A 20,031-nucleotide genomic window follows, 5' to 3' on the forward strand; every position below is an offset into this window, starting at 1 on the left:
AACTAGATTCTTGACTCAACTCTCTTTTCAGCACCTTGTGAGCCAGTCATTTTTTCTATAACTCTTTTAAGGTAAAAGGTTTCGTGCATAACTATCATGCATGGTGCATTTCATTTATTGGGGAAGCATTTCCTGTGAGGGAGTGTCACCTGGGTGCATGCTCAGGAGCCAATGTATAAAATTTTAGCATCAAATCAATCATTACCCTCGCATCCAATGCCATAAGGTGTATATCAACACACCTCACTGTAGTCCCATGCACCCTCTTGTAATCCTGTATTTTTAGCCCCAACTAAGTTGCCACATAATAAAATCATAGCCTGACTTGAATCAAATGATACAAAAACCAGAAGTTCCTGGAAGTAAGTGTCGCTCAGATAATCACAAAGTTATAGAAGATTTAAAAAGCATTCAGAAGAGAGAATTTGCTTCATCTGATCTGGGAAATGGTAAATAAGTAAACTGATATGCATCACAAGTTTCTGTCCAGACTCCAGACCCACATATTATTTGTTCTCAACATATGCCACAACAATGAGAAATTCATTGGCTCCCTCTGGTTGCAAGGGAAATGAAGGGAAGGAAACTGATATCAAATCAAGGAGGAGAAAGTCTGAAAGGGTACATGATACCAACAGCTGGGAAATATCATTATAAACTATGGTAATAACTTTAGGTGGATTACACAATCACGATTACATAACTTTCTTTTTTTAGATCAGTTTCACTTCCCCTTTTTTTACTTCCACCAAGATAGCCATAGTAACCAAGACTGAAAAGCTTCCACACAAAATTTTGCAAGCAGACGTAGGATGCATTGTGTATTAAAACTGATTAATGGGGGTATACAACCTGGGCAAAAGATCATGTTCTTAGAAGTGGATGGGTTGGATGCCACTATTGTTTTTGCAATATACCAGTTACCAGGCTCGCACAGATTCCAATCTTTTTCACTGTTAGTAACTTCTTTTGTATTCAGAGGTCAATTTGTGTTTATCATCTACCACGAACTTTATACAGCTCCATCTTTTTTGAGATCCCCTTCCCAGATATTATTAGATTCCTTGAATGATGAATGCTGAATGTGCAATCTGTAGCACACAAGACAGTTTTTGACAAACCACAAATGAAACTAGAAAAACTACTGCTACAGGGTCAAAATAAATTGATGTAAAGCCACAGCAGCTCATTAAGGTCTGTTAGAGACTTACTTAAACATGAGACAACAGATAATGAAATGAAATAACTCTCAAGGCACGAGCAAAAACCATCTGTGGTTACAAGCTCTGACAAACAACCATATTTATTCAAACTCAACAACCTTGTGTAATGTGTTGAAGTAAAGTGTGTTGAACGTTGCTATCCAAAAGGTCACTTAACCTTACTGTCATCCACATTTTACACATAAGATTGAGAAAGCACTACGTTAGTTTATTTACCTTCTTGGAGCTAATAAGGCTAATAATTTCATGCCCAAACCTTGGAAGTTGAATTATATGATCCATGTAAGGCTCTGACTAGCCTGAATGAACACATCTTAAACTCGCATGCAATTTGCACAACAAATATTGAAAATTAGTTCAAAGGACTCACAGAACACACTTCTCAAAGCTTAAACAAAACAACTTACTGCACCAAAGTAAAGAGACTGTGTGGGTGGTGGGTGGGTCAGTGGGTCAGCGGATGACTGTATTATGTATGGAAGAACTCTAAAAACAAAACAAAAATAAAACCAAAACAAAAGATATAAAAGAACCACATAGCCAGGCCATCTGTAAAATATATTTAAACCTCTAAAGATAAAGCATCTACAGGAGTTGGAATAAGGTTTATGCTTACAGATGCCTAATGTGCAAAACCGGTTGAAATGACGGTTGACTTAAAAGTGACTTTTTCTTTTCTTTTGAAGTCCAGAAAGCTTTACAGATTTTCATTAACTCAAAAGACACATGAATGCCAGAAACAATCAAAGGAAATTTCAATACTCTGGCCAACATAAAAAAATATTCTCACCCAAATCAATTACTGGAGACGCTCATTATTATCTCCCTCATAATAATGCCACCATACAAAGTAACAGGAGTAGCAAAAAGAAACAATGAACTCTTTGATAAAAACAAAATCTAAAAGTTCAAGGTAAGCTAAATAATAATTACCACACATAATCCTCCTACAACAAAAATTGATACTCTGCTAGGACCTAAAACAGTTGTCACAAACTTTTGGCATCTCACATACCAATGAAGGGCAAGCAGTCAGATTACCACCACTCTATGAACTTTGCCCAGCTTTTCAAATTTGGCATCTGGAATACCAATGCCACATAAAGGACAGCTGAGATGTTCAGATTACATTCCCATCACTCTATGCATGCCAATGCCACGTAAAAGACAGCTGAGATGTTCCTATTACATTCCCATCACTCTATGCATGTTGGTAATGATGCAACTTGTACAAGAAAACTTTCCCTGCAGCGTTTCCCATGGCCATGAAACCTCCACCAGGACTGAAATCTAAACATCTAGGATAATGCAGAGTCTTATTCGGTGGGGGCCAGTTGGAAAATACAGTGAAAGATGGAACGTGAATTAGCTTTAAGCTATTCTTCTGCATAGTTGAGCAAATAGCCAATATCTGAGCATCATTATTGAATTTTAAATAATCCACCGCAGTAGTTAAATTCTCAACAGTCTTGATTGGTTTTCTTTTGTTCCCTAAGAAATCTTCTCTGTTGTAAATATTGACAATCCCACTTTCTGAACCTGCTGCAAAAAGACTTCCATTTGGAGAGGTACAAAGAGCTGAACCATAGACACAACCTTCGTCGACACCTTTATGAATGCATGTCCTCCTTCGCAAGTCCCAGTGGTAGACATGCCCATCCCCACCAAAACTCAACAGTTGCCTTCCATCATCAGCAAAAGCCAAAGCTCGAGCAGTTCCATTCATCTTCAGCGTGCCAATCAGCTCTTTTGTTTTCGTTGAAACCAAGACAATATAACCTTCATTACCCAAAAAAGCAATAGTACTAGAATCAGGGGATACCTCAAAAACTTCCAAGCTTTTCTCCTCCCTGCCTGTTAAAGGTCCTATCTTATCAACACTTGCTTTCACCAAATCAACACTGTAAAAGAACTTACGCCTTCCCCCAGCAATAACCTGGGACCCATCAGGTAAGAAAACAGCTCTGCGAATGGGACAATCCTCGAGGAAGATGCTTTGTATCTTAGTGTTCCGTTTCCCATCAATCTGGAAAAATCTTAGCCTTCGATCTAATCCAGCAGCAAGTAACAACTGAGCATTTCTGTGGAATTGAACTGAATTAATGGGGCCACTGGAGGGATCCATGGCATTTGCATTTACCAATCTCGAGTACTCCAGTAATCCAGGTAACAACTTTGCACCATTCTTCACAACAAGGTCTTCATTTGACCGAAGGATATCATCATCGGCTTCAATATTCTTGTAACCCTGGGCTATCATGACACCATTTTCTTCATCTGATTCATCATCAGAAGGATCATAATTACCTGATCGTGGGACAAGTTGGGCCCACTCTGTCCCTGGGTTCAGCTTGGCATGCTGAGCCCTCAACCTTGACACATAATCTGAACCAGAAATCAAACGCTCATCATCTGTCTTCCTCAATTTCCTCAGTCTGTTAACTTTCACGATATCTACAGTTGTCTTTTCCTCCTCTTCATCCACCCATGCAGGTTTCCTCTCCATTGCTTCTACTTCATCATTGCTCTCCTTCTGAAATTCCACCTCCTTCTCATAAGCTGATACTACCTCATCTGCAGATCGATCTGTAAAGAACAAAGCAGGACCCCCATCAGTAAAATCTCTCACTTCTTCCTCATCTTCCTTTCCATATACAACTGGAGAGTATAGAGACCCGAACAAGAAGTTCTCCAGCCTCTTCATTTCCTTTTCCTGCACAATCTCTAACTGCTTCTCATCTTCATTTTTCTCTTTCTTTCTCTTTTTATTCTTGAAGCCATCAGAGTTGGGTTCTTTTGTAACTTCAGTTTCTTCATTCCCTTCCAAAAATACAGGCTCTTTGGACTCCTGCTTTTCAACCTTATCAACACTTTTTTTTGGAAGTGCATTTTGAGAAATTAAACTCATCGCCTGATCAGAAAGCTAAATCTGCAAAATCAAGCAAAACCAAAATGCATTAAAACGAAGGATTGCAACTGAAACTTGAATGACCTCAGGTTTCAACGATTAAAAAATAAGTTGAGAGTCTCAGGCACCCTATAATTGCATTCTTCAAAGTTCAAACATGATACAATAACAACAAACAATAACCACCACTGAACCCAACAAGAACTCATGGTCGGAGGTATCCCACACCCCACCCCACCCCCATCCAAAAAAAAACCTTATTTTCTGCAAAACTCAATTAGTAATTGAAACTGACATTATATAAGCTCCCAATAAATCAAATAAACATTTTCATTTTTTTTTAAATCAGAATGAATAAACAAGACAAATTAGCAGAAAATAACCTCTCTCTGGGAGTAGGGAGTAGGGAGTAGGGAGTTTGGGAGGTATGTTTCCAGAGGCCATATTTTTATGCTTATTACTTGCTCTAACTGGATATTTCAAATATTTGAAAAGATAATAAAACACAGGTTCTCTTCTAGACACCATTTCCAAGGAAAACACTTAACATAAACATCAAAAAGCATGAGCTCACCTTTTTCCATATTCACTCAGGCAACAATGTACACACTAATAGCATATTAATGAAGGACCTCCTAATAAAAGGGGTCTTCATTTCCATGGTAAGAAAATAGCCCCCCCAACTAGGACAAGACTAACACCTTGGGTCTGAGATACCCTTGCCAGGGAGCAGAATTCACATACTCCAACCCTTCCAGGAGCAACAGACTACATGTATCAGAGACAACTATGGCTCAAAAAATGGTGAGGTCGGTTTGTAGCTATAAAAATTACACTGGAAAGCTTAACAACACAAAGGTGAGGATTATCTATAGCCATCATTTTTTCTTGGATGAATAAATAAATTTATACCCAAAGAGAAGAGAAAAAAGAAGGGGAAAAAGCGGGGGAGGGGAGGCTTAAGCCGACAAGGAGAAGCCAACAAAGCAAAAGGGAACTAAAAAGAAAACAGCAGCAACCAACAACCAACAGCTAAGGCCGGAACATGGGGGGCCAAGAGAGGGAGGAGGGACAAGAAGAGGGGGGAGGGGGTCAAGAGGGAGGGGGAGGGTAGGGGTAGGCAAAAGGTTCCACGAAGAGATTATGTGGTCATTTCTGATAGAAAAGGGGATCGGCCGAGATCGAAAGGAGTTCAGAAATTGGATTTTTGAGGCAACATCGAAGATGATGGCTTTCCAAATTCTATCCGAGGAGCGGAGGTTAGAAGACCAACCACGAATGTTACACTCCATCCAAAGATGAGTAATTGTTGCGGAAAAGGCAAGTTTACCAATGGTGTCACAGATGGAGGAGCGAACAAAAGACATATCAACCCAAATACATTCCCTATCAAAGGGAAGAATTACCCTTAAGGGAAGACCAGCAACGAGCAAGGACAGTTTTCCAGACCAAGGAAAAAAGAAGACAAGAGAAGAAGAGGTGGGGGATATCCTCTTGACCATCAGGGTAGAGACAACAGGCAGGATCAACTTGGATGTGCCGCCGAAGAAGGAAGGACTGCGTAGGAAGGCAATTGGAGAGACATCTCCAGGTAGTGAAGCTGTGACGGGGAATATGGCCTTTGAACCATGCAAGGTTACGCCATGAGACAATAGGGCCCGAGGATCTGACAAAGGACCAAGCAGAGGTAGAAGAGAACAACCCATTGGAAGAGGGAAGCCAGACACATTTATCCTCCCTACCAAGATGACCAAGGGGAATGGGGGGAAGGGAGGCCCACAGACCGCGGGGGGGAGGGGAAGAAGGAGGGGTCCAGCCCAGAAGGGAGAGAATGGAGGAGACAGAAGAGGATTTGGGAAGAGCAGAGGAATAAATGATCCTAGGGGTAACTAGGGAAGAGAGGATACCCGAGGGGTGCCAAGGGTCCATCCAAAGGGAGGTCAAATGGCCATTGCCAATGATGTTGGAACAAGCAATAAGGGCAAGGGGTCTGAGGCTAAGGATTTTTCGCCAAATCCACGAGGTATCAGAGGGGAAGGAGCAAGTCCAAAGGTAGTTGTGAGTAAGCAGAGAAGAGTATACCCAGTCCACCCATATGCTCTGATGCTTGGAGGCAATCTTCTAGATAAGCTTGAGAATGCCCACAGAGTTTACCTCCTTGATCCTTTTGATACCAAGACCTCCTTCAAACTTGGGCAGGCAAACCCTTTCCCAAGACATAGGATGGAGAAACTTGGAGGAGTTGGAACCTTTCCAGAGGAAGGAACAGAAGAGGCTTTCAATGGATTTGACAGTGGAAGCATGAAGGACAAAGATCCCAGACCAGTAGAGATGAAGAGATTGGAGGACAGATCTGATAAGGACAAGCCGACCAGCATAGGAGAGGAGCTTGCCTTTCCAGAGCTGAAGCCTTTTCCGGATCAGATCAAGCATAGGGGAGCAATGGTGGGCAGAGAGCCTAGAGGATATGAGAGGGAGGCCCAGGTATTTGACTGACAAGGAACCCAAGGAGAAGCCCGTAATACGAAGAAGAAGGGATTGGATTTCAGAAGAGACACAGAGAGGAAGAGATTAGATTTGAGGAGGTTGATGGAGAGCCCAGAAAGGGACTCAAAGGAATGAAGGGTGGACATAATGGAAGAGAGGGGGAGGGAATCAGCTTTAGAGAAGATCATGATGTCATCTGCAAAAGCAAGGTGAGTAAGAGAGAGGGCCTAACACGTGGGAATAGGGGAGATCAGATGAAGATCAAAGGCCGACTAAATGGAGTGGGAGAGAGAGAGAGAGAGAGAGAGAGAGAGGAAATAAAGGGGGAGAGAGGGCAACCTTGGCGGATACCCCGCCCAGAGCGAAAGTACCCAGCAGGGCTACCATTGACTAAAACTGAGAAACAGGGAGTGTGGATATGTAGCAGAAGATCCAGTGGATGAAGGAGGGGGTAAAGGACATTTGGGGCAAGACTTTAGAGTTGTAGTCCCAACTGATAAAATCAAAAGCCTTGTGAATATCAATTTTGACAAGGGCAGAGGGGGAGTGGTTTTTCCAATCAAACCCTCTGACAATCTCATGGCAGAAGATGATATTGTCAGCAATGCTCCTCCCAGCAATAAAGGTTGATTAGTTGGGGCTCACAAGAGAATCAATGACTTTCCCAATCCTATTAGCCAGAATTTTGGCTATGAACTTATAAAGCAGATTACAGAGAGAAATAGGCCTTAAGTCATTCATCGATTCGGCTCCTTCCTTTTTAGGGATGAGGCAGAGGAAGGTGTGATTGATCCCTTTGATCTGGGAAGGGTTGAGGAAGAAGCTCCTCACCGCAAGGATGAGATCATTAAGAATAATGTTCCAACAAGAGGAAAAGAACCCCATACTGAAGCTGTCAGGACCAGGGGCTTTGTTGGCCTTGTGAGAGAGGATGGCAGAAAGGATTTCCTCATCAGTGGGAACGGAAAGAAGAAAAGGAAGAAGATCATTTGAGACAAATTTGTTGAGGATATGGGGGGGATAGGAGGAGGGGAAGGAAGAAGAGGTTGGGAGAAGATTCCCATGAAATGAGAAACAGCTTCAGACTTGATTTCCTCAGGGAGGAGGAGCTCAATACCAGTGGAGGAAAGGAGTTTGGGGATGGTATTTGCATTGTTTCTAACTTTAAGAGAGCGATGGAAGAAGGCGGAGTTGGAATCTCCTAGATCAAGCCACTTGATACGAGCTTTCTGGTGAAAGAAGTTCTCCTCTTAGGTAAGAAGCAAGGCAAGCTCAGAAGCAGCGGCCTTCTCATCAGAGGCAAGGGCAGGGTAAATCTAATCAAGCTGGATTTGGATTGAATGAGAAGAAGATTGTCTCGACAAGAGGAGACATGGGAGGAAATGTTGCCAAAGATGAAGGAATTCCAAAGCTTAAGGGCAGCTTTGACAGATTTGAGCTTCTTGGCAAAAGCAATAAGGGGAGGGAAGGAGCAAGGAATGGGAATGGACTAGGCATTTTGCACAATAGGAAGAAAGTCCTGATGGGAGGTCTACATGTCAAAGAATTTGAAAAGCTTAAGACAGAAGGAGTGGAAGGGAAGAACATGAAGATCCATGGGGCAGTGATCCGAGATACCAGGGAGATCAAAACAGGCGTGGGAGGGAAAGGACTCCAGCCAAGGCTCATTGACCAGGGTCCGGTCAAGCTTACAGGCAACCTAAGAAGAACCGGCTCTGCGGTTATACCACGTAAGCTTGGTCCCAGACCACCTTAGATCACTAAGACCAAGATCATCAATGCAATCATTGAAGGAATTGACCGCTAGGGGGTCAACAGGGTTACCTCCATGCTTCTCATGGCTGAAACGGATGGCATTGAAGTCTACCCCGATCCCCCAGTGACGAGAGTCAGAGGAGGGAGCACAAGAGAAGATCGGCCCAAAGGGGGAGCCTACGAGAGGCAAGGTTATGGGCATAGATGATTGAGAAGAAGCATATGAAGGAACCAAAAGCATGGGAGATGAAGAGGTGAATGACTTGGTATGAAGAGGATAGGGGAGAGATGGAGAGGTAAGAGGAATTCCAGAGAATGCAGATTCTGCCAATGGGACTATGGAGGTAGTTATTGGCGAATGACTAGGAGGGAGCAATAGTTGTGGCTATGCAAGCAGCATTAGACTCTAAGACTCGAGTCTCAAGAAGGCAACAGAGATTGGACTTGGAGGAGCAAATCCGGGAACGGATCTCCGCTTGCTTGGCCAATGAATTGAGACCACGAACGTTCCAGATGGTCCAAGGAGTCATGTAGAACCAGATTAGGGAGGCAACAAATGCTCGAAAGAGACAACGAGAGGTTCAAAAGATGGGAGCTTGAAAGGAGGAGGTTTGGATGGAGGATTAGATCTTAAGATTAAATGAGGCGGATTTAGAATTATTGGTGGATTTGGAACGCAATGAGGTTCTGGAAGCAGAGGTGGAAGATTTTTTTCTTCTTGGAGCCCTAAGAGACAGGGGTGAGGGTAGGGAGAGAAGGGGAGGAGGAAGAGATGCTGGTGGAATGAATGGGGGATGGTGGGTTAAGGCTAGTGGAGATTATGGCTGCAGGTTGCAATAGGACAGGTGAGGCCATAATTCCTAATGGCACGAGAGGGGCAGGATTGGGAACCAGTGTGTGAGCGGTCCGGCAGACTCGGGGAAGTCATGATGGTTGCAGCGGCAACAGAGTTGGGAAGAGACCAGGGGGGTCAGCTTGCAGAGCAATTCCAGTCATAGGCAAGGTAGTGGCGTGCTCAGCAGCACCTTCCAAGGCTAAGACATGCGCCTTTGAGGATTGAACAAAGGCAATGCATACGTAGTTGACTGAAGCGAGAACAGCAGCATCGGGATTGATCGATGCCATCTTGATCAGTCGGATCAGTGGTAAGGGAATCGCAAGCCATGGGAAGAGAGACCAGCGATTCCCCTACGTCAAGATGGCCAACAGCGGCAGCAGCGGCATCGGAGAGTACTCCAGCAGCAGACGTGGGGCTCGAGGGAGCGACGGCATCGGCGACGGAGAGGATAACGGCGGCAGACAGGTTGCTCGTGGGAGCGGCAATGAGCTGAGGCAGAGAGCAGGCGGAGGGGCTCACGGCAGCGGCCGTGAGCAGAGGCAGCGGAGGCGCTGAGTTGCAGGACGGCTGGAGACCGGGAAAGGGATATCCCGGGTCGTTGGAGACCACAGGTGTCGGCGCCAAGCTCAGGGGAGCGTCAGAAACCAAGGGCGTGGACGAAGCAGCGGGCGAGGTGACATATTAGGTTGATACTCAGTATCGACAATACCTAAATGGTATTCATGCACGGACCAGGATAAGTGAAGATTCAAACCATATTCAAGATCCAGAAATGGGCATGCCATGACCAGGCCGTAATCTCAACCAGTGTAGGTATAAGCTACATATGGATCTATGCAAAACCCACGACAAAGTAGTTGCCATACCAAGTATCTGATAGTAATTCTACCATAAATCTACCAACCAAAAATTCTATTCATCTATCGGATCAAGAGAGGAACTATGTAGAAGTCCCTTTTACCGGTTTGGATATTGGTTTGGATTTATTGCTGCCATTATTTTAAACCGAAGTTTCTCCTTTACTTGTTGCTTCAAAGTGCTTCTATTTTTTCATAAACTGACCTTACAATATTCTCCCTCCGCAGATTTCTGTTCTGGAACTCCGATAAACCTAAGTTCCCAACCGCAAAAGCAGGTCTGCGAAAATCCAGAATTCAAATTACAGCAGATTGAGTGAGACAGAGAGTCAGAGAATCAGAGTCGAGAGAGAGGTGGTAGGGAGGGGGAGCTACTTACCTGGTTCGAGTCCTAACTGACGCTGCTTGAGGTGAGAGAGGAGATGGATCACCAGAGAGGTAGGTAGCAAAGTTGCAGAGAGCCGTTACGGAGAATCGTTACAGGCAAGAAATTCACTAACTCAAAAACCAGTTTGGAAGAAGAGCAGAGCTTCTTAGGTTTCAGCCGCTGGAGTTGTGTACTTGTTTGTGTGTCAAAACCTAGCCGAACCGATAAGATAGACCCGAAAAAACTGGACTAAATTCCTTGGATTGGTTTTGGACTGAGCCGTGTTGGGATTGATTGAAAATTAGACCAAATTGAAACCAAACCAAATAAAATGGATATAAAAATAAGTGATTATTTTTTTTTTTTTTGGGTATAAAAAAAATGATTATAAGGTTATAAATATGTAAAATTATTATCTATTTTTTATGATATTAGTTATAATATTTTTTATTATAAGGAGAATTGATACAAATTTATGAACATGAAAATTGATTTATAAATTGTAACAATGCTTCCATTGATTTCCTTGTTCAATATAAAATATTAGTTGGATAGTGAAATGAATGATTAGATAGTACGTAGTGTTTATTTTGTGATCTCAATATTAGTTATCTTTTTGGTAATTTAGTTATCTATGTATTTCAATACTAGTTATCTTTCCCTCACAATGATAAACCATGGTTTTGTCACAAATTTGAAGCGTTTTCATAATTACACGTTATGAATGTAAGATTTTACTATGGTTCAAGTCTAATAATAAACAGATTTAAATTGGCATATACCCAATATTGCAAAACCAAAATCGAAACTGACTGAAAACCGAAGTTCCTTAACTTATTGGTTTCGATCTCTCCCATTCCTATACCGAAACCGAGTCAAACTAATCGTTGGACACACCTAGTTGGACTGAAAAATGAAAACAAGAGGAAAAACTCTCAAAATGAGCTTATATACAAGGGTTTACTGGGAAGGTTTTAATTGTCGAGCCGAATAGTTGGTCCCATCGATCGCCCATTGGGCTAGCTCGACCCAAACCGAAACCAATAAATGCTAAGACCCTTAAACCGAAAACAACCCATTAAGAGTTCGGGTCGGCTTGTACTGGAATTTTTCTATCGGTATTATTTGTTTGGGTTCACTTTTGACACCCCTATAATTGAGGGATGTTGTTCTCTATGGGGGAGTAGAGCCTCCACAACAATTTGTCCCTCTCCTCCACCATGTGAAATGACCTATATGGGTAGAGGAGAGAGACAGATCATGGGAGGCGATGATGGAGGCTATGGTCTCTCACAAAAAATACTCTGACTATAGTTGATTATTAAAAAGAAAAGAATAGTCAGCATGCTCCATTATCTCTTGTTGGTCTTATGAGAGTGCCACTTGTCATATAGGGACTATGATCACTGCCATTGAGCACCATTTTTTTGGTTTGTTGCCAGAAAAGGGATAAAGAAAATAAGTCATATCAATTGGTCTGTATATGCTTATCTATATCGGTTTAACATTATTATCAAGGGGAAAATGTTTTATGTGGGGGAATGTAGTCCTTGGGCCCAAGACACATGAAGAGCAAAATGATCAGCCCACCCCACATGAAAAGGAAAAATGACTCTTATGTGGATTTGTCCTTGTGTATTTTCCTTAGTTTATTTTTCATACCTAATTCATACTTCAGATTGTGGGGGCGCTAGTGGAGGCTACGATCTTCCACCAAAAATACGATGACTATAGTTGATTATTAAAAAGGAAAAAAAAAACTCAGCACGATCCTGTTGTTTTATGGTTGTCCTTGTGGACAATCCGGCCACGTGGCGATGATGACTTGGCCAGTTTGGGTGACGTGGATGAAAATGATGATATGACAGTGTCCAGTATCACCGATGAGATAACAGAGCCGCTTGGTATGCATGGAGTGGTTTAATATATCCTTAGTAAGTGGTGCGGGTTTCTGGGTCAAAATTGGTAAAATTAGTCTATTAATGCTCGGGGAGATTTTCGATAATGAAAATGACATTTTTGGAATATTGGTTCTTCATGAAAAAAGATATATTGTAATTTACCTAGTCCAGTGCATTTGATTTTATCACATTTCTATACCGTATGAAGAAGTTACGACTTTTGTGATAGTTGAAGGCAGTTTGGGCATTGAAGATAAATTTTGTAAAGGAAGTGTTCTCCATGTAACAATACGAAAAAAATCCAATATTTCCAACAGTTCTGATTTCATCGTGTTCCGATTCCGTATGAGAAAGATGCGTCATTGGAAAAGACTAGGGGTATTTTAATCTTTTTACATGGTTGAGTCAGATGATTGAGTCTTCTGGAAAGTCGTAGAACATCCAGTTACGGTACCAAAGCACTTCATTTCATCTCGATCGGATATCATATGAAAAAGTTATAAGTGTTTCCGTAATGCCGATACGAAAATCCAAACCGAAAATTCATCAGTATGCTCTCGGTGTTGGGTGGATTTTTTAGAATTTATTTTTAAATTTTAAGGAGTTTTATGCAATTTTGAGATTTTGAAGATCTTAGTTGATAAGGGGTGTTTAGCACTGGAAATATAAGGCAGGGGCTTATATGTATATAAGAAAATTAGAGGGATCCTTAATACACGGGTCAGATTGAGCCACGTCGGTCAGATTCAGATCTGACAGTTCGTGTAAGAGCTTACGTTGAAGATGTTTATCCGAGGCTTCTCATTTGTGAGGTTTATTAGATATGATGGTGTTGCGGCTCATCATATTGACTATTGATTGTGTGTAGCGCATGTGCATAAAATCTATAAAGAGATTCTCTATATCTTGATATAAGCCAATCATATTAGATTGGTTATGATCTAACAGTCAATATCAATGAAGCTTATTGAAATTAGCCGACAGCGTACCGTGAAACTCGGTACACCAACCAATCGGTGATCGACAACGCGTCTGAGAATGTCAGCGCATACGTCAAGATGACATCATCAAGATTCAAAACCTCTGGTTTAGATCTATTGTTCGTTGGTTTAATCGGACGGATCATATTAAGATATACCTTTTAATGAGATCTACGGCCAGATTTGCGCCCGCCGAAGGTATAGCTTACACCACCACTACGAAGATTTCATTTCAGGCTATCTCATTGCTCAAATTTCAAATGGTCATATCTCCCTCATTTTAACTCGGATTTGGGTGAATCAGGTTGCTACTTCTTCATTTTTTTCAAGCCCTACACTATGGAAGCAAGAAAAATAAGTTTTGAGTGAAGGAAGGCTACAGACCTCTGATTTTGGCAAGAGAAGCTTCCCCCTCTTTGTTGGTCCTTGAATGAACATGAATACTTGATGATAAATGTTCTTAGGCCATTAAATGAGGTAAAATAGGTGGTTGAAGTGTGTTAATGATAAATTAACTCCGTGCCAACGAAGAAGAGAAGAAAGCAATGATGTGTTTGCTTTGAAGAACAAGAAGCCAATGAGAGATAAGTTGTGAGCACCAAACTTGTCAATACAATTTTTCAGTCATCCTAGGCAATCGGTTGTAAGATTCTTTAACCTTTGATTTTACATTAAATACATGTATGTATGTTAGGGTTAGTTGTGGATAAATGTATACATGCTAGGTTAGTTTTGGATGAACTATAAACATGCTAACTAGTTGTGGATGTATATGATAAGCAGAGCTTGACTGTAGGGGATTGATATAAGCCCAAATTTACTGTATTCTTTATTGAGTGCTTAGTAGGTGCTAAGCACTGGGAGTGGGTGCTCCCGTGGACTGGGTGCTACACATTGTACCGGCACTGCAAGTACCATCTCAGCTTCGACTTGAGAAAATTAGGTGTGGGTGCAGTCAAAAGTAGTGTATTGAGTATGTACGAAGCCTTTACAAGCACTACTCCGGGGATGCAGGCAAATTGCATAACCTTATAAAAATATTGTGTTGTGGGTGCTTGTTGTTTGCATTTTATATTAAAGTGCGTGGAATGTGAAATAGAATGGGTGTGCACACTTGGAAGTGCCTATGAGAGGCTGAGTGTGCATACGACTATGTGCAAACAATGATAGGTATATCAGGTTTTTCTTAGCCAGGCATCAGATAGTTTTTTGGGGATCGGAATTAGACTCACTGATTCACCCCCCTCTCAATGACTGCCGGGTTACAACAGATCCACTATCGCTCGTTGGTATTATGGGAGGGCCGCTTGTCGTATGAGGACTATGACCGCTACCATGGAGCACTTTTTTTTTTTGTTTGTTACCAAAAAAAAGAAAAAAAATAAAAAGTCTTATCAATTGATCTATACATGCTTATCCATATTGGTTTAATATTATTATATCAAGGGAAAATGTTTTATGTGGGGGCACCGTTTAATAACATTACTAGAAACGCGTTTTCTGCACTTTTATGTGATAAAAACGGAAAAAGCAACCTTAAAAGCGTTTGATAAATCCGTTTCATTCCACACGTTTTTAGAAACGTAAATAAAATTTGATGGCAATTTATAATACAAGAAACATGAACGTAAAACACATGTTATACTTATTTCGCTGTTTTTATAAACAAATTGAAGCCAACATATTGAGAAAATTCCTGATAACAAACGGATCAAAAGCCAACTCATTTACCAAACACAAAAAAATCCTTGAAGATAGTGCTTGACTCCATTGTCAATGTTGTAGATCTTGGTGTGGACGCTCCGAGAAACAAGTTTATCAAACACCAAAAAATTTGTTTCTGTTTTCAGAAATGTGAAAAAATTGTTTATGCTGTTTCTAGACACCAAAACAGCAGAACATCATCAAACAGTGTGCTAGTCCTTAGGCCCAATACACATGGATGGCAAAATGATCAGTTCACCCCACATGAAAGGGGAAAATGACTCTTATGTGGATTTTTCCTTATGTATTTCCATTGGCTCTCGCACATGTGCAAAAACCACGCTCCCCCACATAAAACACTTCCCTTATTATCAATCCTAATCAATATCGATACCGATACCGATACCGATACTGATACATATACTATGGGTTCGAGAGAGTTACCCATGCTAGTATGGTGAAAAACCCTTCCATGTTTTGAATATGGGGGAGAGTTCCGTGAAATGCAGCATGGCCACTACGGTGTGAGAGCCAATGGGACAAAATGCATATCAACTAGGGGTGTCAACCGATCGAGTCGGGCTGGTCTCGATCAGCCTAATCGGGCTTGACCATTTGGAAGCATTGCACCGTGAACGCCAGGTTTAAGTAAACGGGCCTAGCTTTGGGGGACATGGTGTTGGTTTATAATCGGGTCAGTCGGTGTCAAGCTTTAATTGGGCTTCCTTAAACGGGTTTAACTGGGCTACGAACCTATTTAAGTCTAAACAAGCTCTAAACGAGCTTTAAATGTGCCTACCCTAAAATTATATTCTTAAGTGGGTTGAAGGCCCAGAAACATGTGACACAAATATTTATTAAGAAGATAAGTGCTATGAGACTATGGTTGTTTTAAAAAAAAACAAAAAGAGATTATGACCATTACAACTTACAAAATAAAGCTTGATTAAATCAAGTCATACTACAAAGCAAAAGGTAAGAAAGCTTAATTAGTTTCTTACTAGTACTGGCAAAATAAGAATTTTATGTAGTATTAAAGGGGGTGGGGCATATAAATGTGTCGGTTTGATCGGGCGTCTGATGGGCTAGGTACCTACAATATTAAAGCCTGACACATTTATTAATTGGATTGGTCTAAATTGGACCATAATCGTGTCGGGCTCAGTTGGGCCTACCGATGCGGGCTCAAAATTGACATCCTTAATATCAACTATCTACACTGTCAGTATTTATGAATTTCATCAGGGATGAAGTTGTCATTTCACCCCTTTCTATGTCTAGCGCAGGACCACGTTGCATTCATGCTGCTTTTTTTCACATAGAAGGGATCAAGTTGCAGAAACGAAATTATAGAGGCGCGAAAACATTTCTAATCTCCCGCGCATTTCCAACAGCGTCTCATGCCATTTATGCCTGCGCTCCTTCACTCTCTGTGTGTTTCAGTTCTACCCTCCATTTGCATCTCCGCCAATCTAAAGCCAAATGCGGCGCCACCACCCTCATTTGGCCACTACCTTTCCCGACGGCGCCATCACCGCCTCCGACTTGTCTAATATCAAGCGCAGCAAAAGGCGCGGAAACTATAATTGTGGCCGCTGTGGTCTCCCCAAGAAAGGCCACTCCTGCAATGGCGAAACCACAACCTTGACCGCTGACTCTTCTTCCATCATCGCCACTCCATCTCCTTCCTTCCCCACCCCTACGTCACCGCGCGAGCCCTCCTCTCACCTCCGTCGCGCTCTCTCATTCGACGATAACGAGGTGAACCTTTCACCGCTATCTGATGATGAGGGTTTCTCCGATGGATCGCCAGAGATTAATGTAGACATCGGTGATGTTCGGCTTCCTTGGATATGCCTTTGGGAGGTGTTGCGGAGATTGCCGCCGGCATCGTTGTTGTCGGCGGCGAATGTTTGTACGGGGTGGAGGGACTGCACGAGGAAGCTCTGGCGGGCGGCAGAGGAGTTAAGGCTTAGAATCCCTGCAAAAGCTCAAGTTGGGTTGGTTGGACCTGTGTTGCAAAAGTGTTCGGGGCTCGTTAGGCTCTCTCTTAGGATCGAGAGGTTAGATATTTAATGGTTCCGAGCTAATGGTATTGCAGATCTGGAGTTTTTTCTTGACAGATGCAGATGAAATCAAGCGGCATTGGGACTAGTTAAATGTTTAAGCCAATGGTGAAGCTGGGAAATGGAAAAGAGGGTCAAAGAGACGAAATTAATAGTAGATATTAGATTTGACATTTGATTTCTTCTTCTCATATGCCTCCCATATCAGTATTTTTCTACTATTTTTTTTTTAAATGCTTTTAGTGTCTTATTTCTTTTACTGTATTCAATTGTTTCTATTTTCAAGTCGAATCAGGAAAATATCTGGAGCATTTGAATTCATATATTCTCTTTACTGTTGCAGTGACCTGGATGCAACGATGTTGGCTTGCATTGCGTTCTCTTGTCCTAATCTGGAATCCTTAGCGGTCCGTACATCTGACTGTGCTACCAATCGGATATCAGGGTATTTTATCTTTCTCCATTTTTTCTTAGCCTTGGTGTCATGAAATAAGCACTGTTTATTGTGTTATTTTTTCTGTTCTATTTCTTTTCCTGTTGAAGTTGGGCTTATAGTTAACATTTACAGTTTGACAAGTTACTTTGGGTTATGATGATGTGTTTCATGGTGATTGTAGCTTATTATTGGTACTGTGGTTGTTTATGTTTTCAAACCTTCCAGGTTTGTTTGGATTTCTCAGTTTCTCTCATTATCATTTGAGGGTATGTGGTTGGGTCATTTGCTAGTGTCTGAATGATTGGGTTCATATGTTTTTATTAGTATGGCCTTCTCATTCTGCTTGCATTTGCCCTAAAAAAATTATCTTTCTTAAAATTTTTGTTGGATCACCATTGCCAATTATTATTTTCTTCATAACAATTAATTATATTTTTGGGTAAAACCGATAATAATCCATGGAATTGGGTTTTGGAACATATTTTTAACACTTTTTGTTGCATTTGATTAGAAGGCAACGGAGACAACGGTATAGAAAATACATCATTAGCTGTTAAAGTTTGCTTGCCTTGGGCACTTATTCTGCAACATTTCTAGGGATTTAACTATCTTTGCCTTTGGCGGGTTAATCAATCAATCTATTGAGTTAATATATAATAATCACAACCCTAGTGATGTGTAATATGCCAGGTGTTTTGGGACATTTTATTGGCTTGGATTATTTTAGCTTTATTATTTTCATAGTGAAAATGCTTGTGTCTCATGCAAAAGGCTGTGATTTTATCATTGTTATTACTTGATTGCATTTTTTCCATAAGTTTTTCATTCAATGCATTTCCCCCCTAAAGTTTATGATTTTCCATCTTTTTGATAGCTTAGCTGGTTTAGATGGTTCTGTTGGTGCAGGGAGTACATATTTCTTTGACTGCATGATTTGTTACCTCCATTAATAATTCATGTGACTTTGCATTGCAGGGATGAGTTAGGTCGTTTTGTTGCTGATAAACGACGTCTTTCTAGCCTCAAGATGGAAGGTTGCTCTAACCTTAGTGGTTTCAGTCTCTGTTCTTCAACTTTGTCTACTCTGTGGCTTTCAAATCTTTTCTCTCTATCTAAGATGGTGATTTTCTTGTTCTCTTTTTTTTCTTCTTTCTATTCTCTTGGGATTTTTATTTCCATGTGATGTCTTTCACATTGAACTTGTGCATTCAACTAATCTCCGGTTGTTCATGCTGGCTTTTGGCAGGTTTTTAACTGCCCAAATTTGAAGGAACTTTCCTTGGATTTTTCTCGCCAGGAGAATGATTGTACTGATCTTGCTACCATGGTGGACAGCCTCGGAAGGACCTGCCCGAGGTTGAAAAATGTTCATATTGCATCGCTTCGACTCTCTCATGCTGTTGTGCTTGCTCTTACTGCTGCAAACTTGAGGTTGATTGCAATGATTATTTGGATTATATTTTCTTTTATTGGTTTTGTAAGAATGCATTTTACAAAACAATATTTGTCCGTATTTTACAGAAGACGCTAGATAATAATGTTTAGTTTGTCCAACTGTTTGTCTCGTGTTCTATTATAAATGTCTTTCAATGTTCTTGTTTTGGATTAAAAAGGAGATAACAGTTCTTATTAGTTCCGTATGGTTGTTTCTCCATTCAGGAATCTGCGCATGCTCTCTCTTGTACTTGGTTCAGAAATCAGTGACGCCTCTGTAGCTGCCATTGCTTCAAGCTATGACAGTCTAGAATTGCTTGATTTGAGTGGGTATGTTTCACTACCTGGTCCAGTTTCGTCTGTTATTTGCTGAAGGAATACTTTTGAACTTCCAAGCTATGTAATAAGGTATCTTGTAGGTCTCAAAACTATGGATCCCTGTCATGCAGTTAATTGATATTTAAGCAGTTGGAAATCTTACTTCATTTCATCAGCAAGGACAATATGTTTCCATTTCCATGAACTGAAACACAAACTACTTGTTGACCAAAATTTCAGACCTTTGATGTGCTAAACTGTAATTCTTTAACTGAAAATAAGATAGTAAAATGAGGTTCATACGGTAGCTAGATTCAAATTAGTGGCCCACATCTTTTGAGGGTTCAATAGTCAGTGTCTTAAAGCAACTCGGCAACACTGGGATCACACATTAAAAATAAAAAAAGCAGTTACAAATGCACACAGTTATTTTTTATTTAGTATGCATATAATACCAGTATGTATGATTAGTTGGGGGAGAAACGAAAAATGTTAATGAATACTATATCAATATGATAGTTTAAATGAACAAAATACATGCTGTCAGATAATACAGACAAATATGCACTCGAAAATAAGGATGGAAATATGAAACATGTGAAGTATTGTTTCATACATTAGGATGCCTGATATTGAATAATATGGTCTTTATTTTCCCATCATATGCTACCTATATCCAAAGTTTTTACTGGTTTGCGTTTTGGTCATTGAAACTATCATATTGAGTATTGAGGTCATTCCTACCCTCAAAAAAAAA

General features: G+C 41.0%; 2 protein-coding genes across 5 annotated transcripts in view; one reads left to right on the plus strand and one right to left on the minus strand.

Moving 5' to 3' along the window:
• Nucleotides 1-1,996: 1,996 nt before the first annotated feature.
• LOC122061460 (U3 small nucleolar RNA-associated protein 18 homolog) lies at nt 1,997-10,650 on the minus strand. 4 transcript variants are annotated; one of them, XM_042624746.1, is made up of 4 exons: nt 10,448-10,650; nt 10,274-10,348; nt 2,413-4,152; nt 1,997-2,352 (listed from the first exon to the last, which is right to left on the minus strand). In XM_042624746.1, the coding sequence occupies exon 3, from the start codon at nt 4,129-4,131 to the stop codon at nt 2,425-2,427; it is 1,707 nt and encodes a 568-aa protein (XP_042480680.1). In that variant the 5' UTR covers nt 4,132-4,152; nt 10,274-10,348; nt 10,448-10,650; the 3' UTR covers nt 1,997-2,352; nt 2,413-2,424. The 4 variants fall into 4 exon arrangements, with proteins under 4 accessions (XP_042480680.1, XP_042480675.1, XP_042480659.1 ...); XM_042624741.1 differs by having other exon boundaries at nt 1,997-2,362; nt 2,409-4,152; XM_042624725.1 differs by having other exon boundaries at nt 1,997-4,152; nt 10,448-10,649.
• A 5,730-nt stretch (nt 10,651-16,380) lies between these two features.
• The window catches only part of LOC122061451 (F-box/LRR-repeat protein 17-like), a 6,874-nt gene continuing 3,223 nt past the window's right edge, over nt 16,381-20,031 (plus strand). The window contains exons 1-5 of the mRNA XM_042624714.1: nt 16,381-17,083; nt 17,430-17,531; nt 18,498-18,642; nt 18,769-18,953; nt 19,182-19,286. Coding sequence (XP_042480648.1) covers nt 16,503-17,083; nt 17,430-17,531; nt 18,498-18,642; nt 18,769-18,953; nt 19,182-19,286 — 1,118 coding nt within the window. The 5' untranslated portion in view covers nt 16,381-16,502. The remainder of the gene's footprint in view (nt 17,084-17,429; nt 17,532-18,497; nt 18,643-18,768; nt 18,954-19,181; nt 19,287-20,031) is intronic.

This window comes from Macadamia integrifolia, chromosome 2 (assembly GCF_013358625.1).
Source record: "Macadamia integrifolia cultivar HAES 741 chromosome 2, SCU_Mint_v3, whole genome shotgun sequence".
NCBI classification, from domain to species: domain Eukaryota; kingdom Viridiplantae; phylum Streptophyta; class Magnoliopsida; order Proteales; family Proteaceae; genus Macadamia; species Macadamia integrifolia.

What these genes read in the sequence shown, in the direction of transcription:
- LOC122061460 (XM_042624746.1), bottom strand. Translation starts at nt 4,131, where the DNA reads ATGAGTTTAATTTCTCAAAATGCACTTCCAAAAAAAAGTGTTGATAAG.